We start from the raw sequence: 6000 nt of genomic DNA on the forward strand, positions 1-6000 counted from the left end.
TTTGTGAAATTCTTAAATCCTATTGATTTTGTGAACCGGTTCAACTGATTCATTAAAAAGATTCAATTCATTAGAATGCATTGCTTAATGCTAATACTGAAGAAAGAAGTTCTATCTAAAGACCATATACTTGGGGATGTGCTCTTATAACTTCAGCTAATAAAATGTAAAATCATAAAAATAATCTAGTTAAACCTAACCTGATAGGGCTTTATGTTTTGGCATTTGTATTTAAATGTATGTGCAACCTTGTGTCCGAATGGTCAATTTTTATGAAATCTGCATGTTTTCAAGCCCTGCAGACTTGGTTCAAATGAAACTGTTTATCCAGCACCATTGTATCTCATTATTGTGTTTGGTTTTACAGGGTTCTTTATGGAAATAAGATTACAGATCTGCCTCGAAGTGTTTTTGATGGATTGAGTGCATTAGAGTTACTGTAAGTACAGAAAAGCCTATGTCAATGTAAAATTACCACCCACATATAAAAATTGCTTAATGGTCTGTGAATAAAGTAGCACACTGAAACAGCATCATCCAGACAGTCATTGTAATGTCTGAGCTGTCTGTCTTTCTCTCTTTCAGACTATTAAATGCCAATAAAATCCACTGTGTTCGCGTCAATGTCTTCCATGACCTTGAGAACCTATCTCTATTGTCCCTGTATGACAATAAGATCCAGACTCTAGCCAAAGGCACATTTACTCCGCTGAAATCCATCCAGACTCTGTAAGAGATGTTATATAACGAACAATTGATATGGGCACTTAATGTAATGAAGATGTTTTATTGCTGACTTTCTTTCAGTCACTTAGCTCAGAACCCGTTCGTCTGTGATTGTGGTTTGAAGTGGCTGGCGGACTTTTTGCGCTCCAACCCGATTGAGACCAGTGGCGCACGATGCTCCAGTCCTCGACGGCTCGCCAACAAACGCATCAGTCAGATCAAGAGCAAGAAGTTCCGCTGTTCAGGTAGAATACACGAACACACCATGCAGTTATTTACAAAGATAAATAATTGCATACATTTATTTATTTATTCATTTAAAAGTACGCACATAACTTTTAATTGGGAAGATTGTTTGAATTTCCAGGTAATTGCGCAGACAGTAATTGTTTCTCCAAGCAACACATTAGTAGGTGTTCGTAAATGAGTCAAATCAGTTGAGTGAATGATTTAATGATTTGCTCATTAAGGCAGTCACTTGTTTCATTCCTGAAAGAAATAAAATGTTTTTGAACAAGTCAGTTAAATGACTTGCTTTTATAGACAGTCAATTCCTGAATGAATCAGTGTCTTTGAAATCGGTTGAGTGAATGATTTAATGATTTACTCATAAAGATAGTCGCTGGTTTCATTCCTGAATGAATCTGTGATGTTGAATAAATCATTTGGATAAGTTATTTATTGATTCGCTCTTCCAGACAGAATCAGTGTTTGTACAAATGGCTGAATGAATCATTCAGTGACTTAATCATATTGGCAGTCATTTGTTTCATTCCTGAATGAATCAGTGTTGTTGAACAAATCGTTTGTGTGAATGATTTAATGATTCACTCATAAAAAAAAAAAAAAAACAGTCACTGGTTTCATTTCTGAATGAGTACATTTTGAACAAAACGTTTGAGTAAATAACTCAAACGGCATTTGTGTAGTTCCTGAATAAAAGTGCTGTTGAACAAATTGATTAAGTGAATGATTTAATGACTCGCTTATAAAGAGTCACTTGTTTCGTTCCATAAATGAATCAGTGTCTATGAACAAATCAGTTGAAAGAAGACTTCAGTGACTCACTCATATAGACAGTCACTCATTTAGTTCATGAATTAGTAATATTGAACAAATCAGTGATTTAATGGTTTAATGATTTGCTCATAAAGACAGTCACTTGTTTAGCTCCTGAATGAATCAGTATTTCTGGACTAATTGGTTGAATGAATAATTAAATTACTCACTAATATAGACAGTCACTTGTTTCTTTCCCAAATTTATCAGTGTTGTTGAACAAATCAGTTGAAAGAATAATTTAGTGGCTCACTCATATAGACAATTACTAATTTAGTTCCTGAGTAAATCAGTTTTATTGAACAAATTGAGTGAATAATTTAATGATTCACCCATAAAACTTGTTTTGTTTCTGATTTACTGTTTTTGGCTAAATCAGTTGAATGAATGACATTTACTGACTTACAGTCAGGTGCATGCTGCCACCTACTGGCATAAATGTGACCCTGGACGACAAAACTAGTCTTAATTGTCAATTTTTGAGATTTAGGCATCACCTGGAAGCTGAATAAATAAGCTTTCCAGTGATGTATGGTTTGTTAGGATCGGACAATATTTGGCCGAGATACAACTATTTGAAAATCTGGAATCTGAGGGTGCAAAAAATATTGAGAAAATCGCCTTTAAATTTGTCCAAATGAAGTTCTTAGCAATGCATATTACTAATCAAAAATTAAGTTTTGATACATTTATGGTAAGAAATTTACAAAATATCTTCATGGAACATGATCTTTACTTAATATCCTAATGATTTTTGGCATAAAAGAAAAATCGATAATTTTGACCCATACAATGTATTTTTGGCTATTGCTACAAATATACCCCAGCGACTTAAGACTGGTTTTGTGGTCCAGGGTCACAAATATGTAACCTGCATAAAGAGTGATTAAACATCACTCAACCAGTGAGATTCAAGGAAACAGTTGTATAAATGCCAGTATATTCAAGAATATATTTGGTTTCAGTCTTTATTTGTCTAGTTTTAGGTCTCAAATTTAGATCTTTGCTGACTTCATGTATATCTGCACTTCCATAGCAGCTGTATTTTCTGTTTTCTTGCATGTGTTGCCATAGCAGCCAAGGAACAGTACCACATCCCAGGTAAGTTGTTTATGTCTGTTAAGTGTCTCATTGAACCTGGTTTAATATATGACTAGAAATAGTATATGTGATACAAGCTTAATAATGTCCTTCTCTCCTTCGAATAACAATGGTTCTCTGAAAGCATCTTTATATTTGTCTCAGGTGCAGAGGACACACGTTTGAATAAGGACTGTAACAGCAAGCCTGTATGTCCACCTAAATGCCGCTGTGAAGCTACTGTAGTGGATTGTTCAAATTTACGACTGACCAAGTTCCCAGAGCACCTTCCGCTTTCTACAACTGAACTGTAAGAGAATACATCATTAAAACGGAACAATTACAATATGGCTCTGTTCCAACATCTAGTGAGCTGCCTGTGTAGGGAGTATTGTAAGGCATCATGTCTGTGCACTCAATGTGAAGAATGTTTCTTAAAGTAGACTGCATAATTGTGTTGCCTTCTTTGTGATAACTTCTTTCGGCTATCTCCTCTATGTGAAAGTCAATCCCAGCATGCTTTGCGACAAACTCAGTGAATCATCAACCAAAATGTTGACATAATTCTTTTAGTATTTTTTTTTTTTGTTGTTGTTGATAAAAATAGTTTTTGTGCTGCTTACAGTGTTATAGTAGCACATTGTTAGCTTAGCAACATACTAACTATGTTTATTTCGTTGTCTTTATTTCAGTCGGCTCAATAACAATGACTTGTCCATCCTGGAGGCAACAGGGCTCTTTCGATCCCTCACACATCTCAAGAAAATGTGAGATTGACATTTATGTTCTACATAATGAAACAATGTCAAAATACACTGTATTACTTACTGTTGAATTGAACTGGATGATAAACCAGTTTTTGGTACGTTTCTCTCACAGAAACCTTAGCAACAATAAAATCACTGAGATTGAGGATGGAGCTTTTGATGGCGGGTCGTCTGTGGTTGAACTTCACCTCACTGCTAACCACCTGGTGTCTGTACGTGGAGGAATGTTCCGGGGAATGGATGGATTACGCATGCTGCAAGTGTCCTTTTCACTATCATTTCTGCATACAGCATTTCTAGAACTCTGAGAAGCATGCTTGTTGTATAACTGGTTGTGGTTTACATAATTAAAACAGTTTCAAGCAATTTTTAAGACTTTAATTGTTCTACTCTTCAGTTACCAGTAGAGAAATTTGAGATTGATTGATTGATTGATTTAATTGAAATAGAATGATTGATTTATTGGTTGGTTGGTTGATTGATTATTTGATTGGTTAGTTGACCAAATGATTGGTAGTATGACACTGACCGGTTGGTTAATTGATTGATTGATTAGTGTTGGTTGGTTGTTTAATAGAGTGGTTGACTGATAGTTGGCTAACTGATTGATTGGATGACCGACTGGTGGGTTAATAGATTGGTTGGTTGATTAGTTGGTTAACTGATTGATTGGTAGTATGAGTGATTGATAGGATGACTGATTGGTTAATTGGTTGGTTGATTAACAGATTAGTTGGTTAACTGATTGATTGGTAGTATGAGTGATTGATAGGATGACTGATTGGTCAATTGGTTGGTTGATTAACAGATTAGTTGGTTAACTGATTGATTGGTAGTATGAGTGATTGATAGGATGACTGATTGGTTAATTGGTTGGTTGATTAACAGATTAGTTGGTTAACTGATTGATTGGTAGTATGAGTGATTGATAGGATGACTGATTGGTCAATTGGTTGGTTGATTAACAGATTAGTTGGTTAACTGATTGATTGGTAGTATGAGTGATTGATAGGGTGTCTGTTTGTTTGGTTGGTTGCTTGATAAACAGATTAGTTGGTTGACTGATTGATTGGTTGGTTAATTGATTGCTAGTATGAGTGACTGATAGGATGGCTGTTTGGTTAGTTGGTTGACTGACTGATAAGTTGGTTGGATGGCTCATTGGTTGTTTAATAGATTGGTTGGATGACCGATTGATTATTTGGTTGACTGATTTTGTTGGATGGATGACTGATTGATTGGTAGTATGAGTGATTGATAGGATGACTAGTCAGTTGGCCGGTTGGCTAATTGGTTGGTTGGTTGGATGACTGACTGGTAGGTTAATAGATTGGTTGGTTGGTTGACTGATTGATTAGTTGATTAACTGATTGCTTTTGTTGGTTGGATGATTGATTGATTGATTGATTGATTGATTGATTGATTGATTGGTAGTATGAGTTATGATAGGATGACTGATTGGTTGGTTGGTTGATAGATTGTTTGATTAGTTGGTTAATTGATTGGTAGTATGAGTGATTGGCTGATAGGATGGGTGGTTAATTAGTTGGTTGAATAACAGATTGGTTGGTTGAATGATTGATTAGTTGATTAACTGATTGATTTTGTTGGTTGTACGATTGATTGATTTGATTGATTGATTAATTGGTAATATGAGTTATGATAGGATGACTGATTGGTTGGTTGGTTGATAATCATATCAGTTGGTTGACTGATTGATTGGCTGGTTGGTTGACTGATTGATTGACTGGTAGGATGGGTGGTTAATTAGTTGGTTGAATAACAGATTGTTTGGTTGACTGATTAATTAGTTGGTGAACTGACTGATGCATCAGTAGGGCTGCAAAACGATTAATTAACCAACCATCTAATAACCACCTATATACATCAGTAAAGCAAATACTGAAGTTTAAAAGAATGATCCATCATTTTGTTGAGCACTGGTATTAAATGAACTCTCACAGCAGTCCAGGATGTTAGTATATCTGTAGTGAAGCTAATTCATTTATTTAAATGTATCATTATCTTTAAATGTATCCTCGCAAGATTGTGCAAATGCATCATTACTCAAGAGCAATCACAGCAAGCTCAGCCATTTTCATTGTTCCTCACAGTCACCCTGAAACCCTGAAACCTTGTTTCTGTCTTTGTTAGGATGCTCAGGAATAATCGCATCCGCTGCATCCACAACAGCAGCTTCTCAGGCCTGCAGAACGTACGTCTGCTCTCGCTATATGACAACCAGCTCACCACCATCATGCCTGGAGCCTTCGACACGCTGCCAAACCTCTCCACTCTGTAAACACCTCTAGTTCTCCCTGCCTTTTATGAATGTGTCCGATATGAATATATGCTTCTGTTAATGTTA

The 6000-nt window shown here is 35.8% G+C and overlaps 1 protein-coding gene across 1 annotated transcript in view; it reads left to right on the forward strand.

Annotated features, from left to right (window-relative positions):
• The window catches only part of slit1b (slit homolog 1b (Drosophila)), a 58138-nt gene that overhangs the window by 24873 nt on the left and 27265 nt on the right, over positions 1-6000 (forward strand). The window contains exons 14-21 of the mRNA XM_058759928.1: positions 368-439; positions 586-729; positions 808-971; positions 2863-2886; positions 3031-3175; positions 3558-3632; positions 3745-3888; positions 5787-5930. Coding sequence (XP_058615911.1) covers positions 368-439; positions 586-729; positions 808-971; positions 2863-2886; positions 3031-3175; positions 3558-3632; positions 3745-3888; positions 5787-5930 — 912 coding nt within the window. The remainder of the gene's footprint in view (positions 1-367; positions 440-585; positions 730-807; positions 972-2862; positions 2887-3030; positions 3176-3557; positions 3633-3744; positions 3889-5786; positions 5931-6000) is intronic.

The sequence above is a fragment of the Onychostoma macrolepis genome, chromosome 22, assembly GCF_012432095.1.
Source record: "Onychostoma macrolepis isolate SWU-2019 chromosome 22, ASM1243209v1, whole genome shotgun sequence".
In the NCBI taxonomy this organism is placed as follows: domain Eukaryota; kingdom Metazoa; phylum Chordata; class Actinopteri; order Cypriniformes; family Cyprinidae; genus Onychostoma; species Onychostoma macrolepis.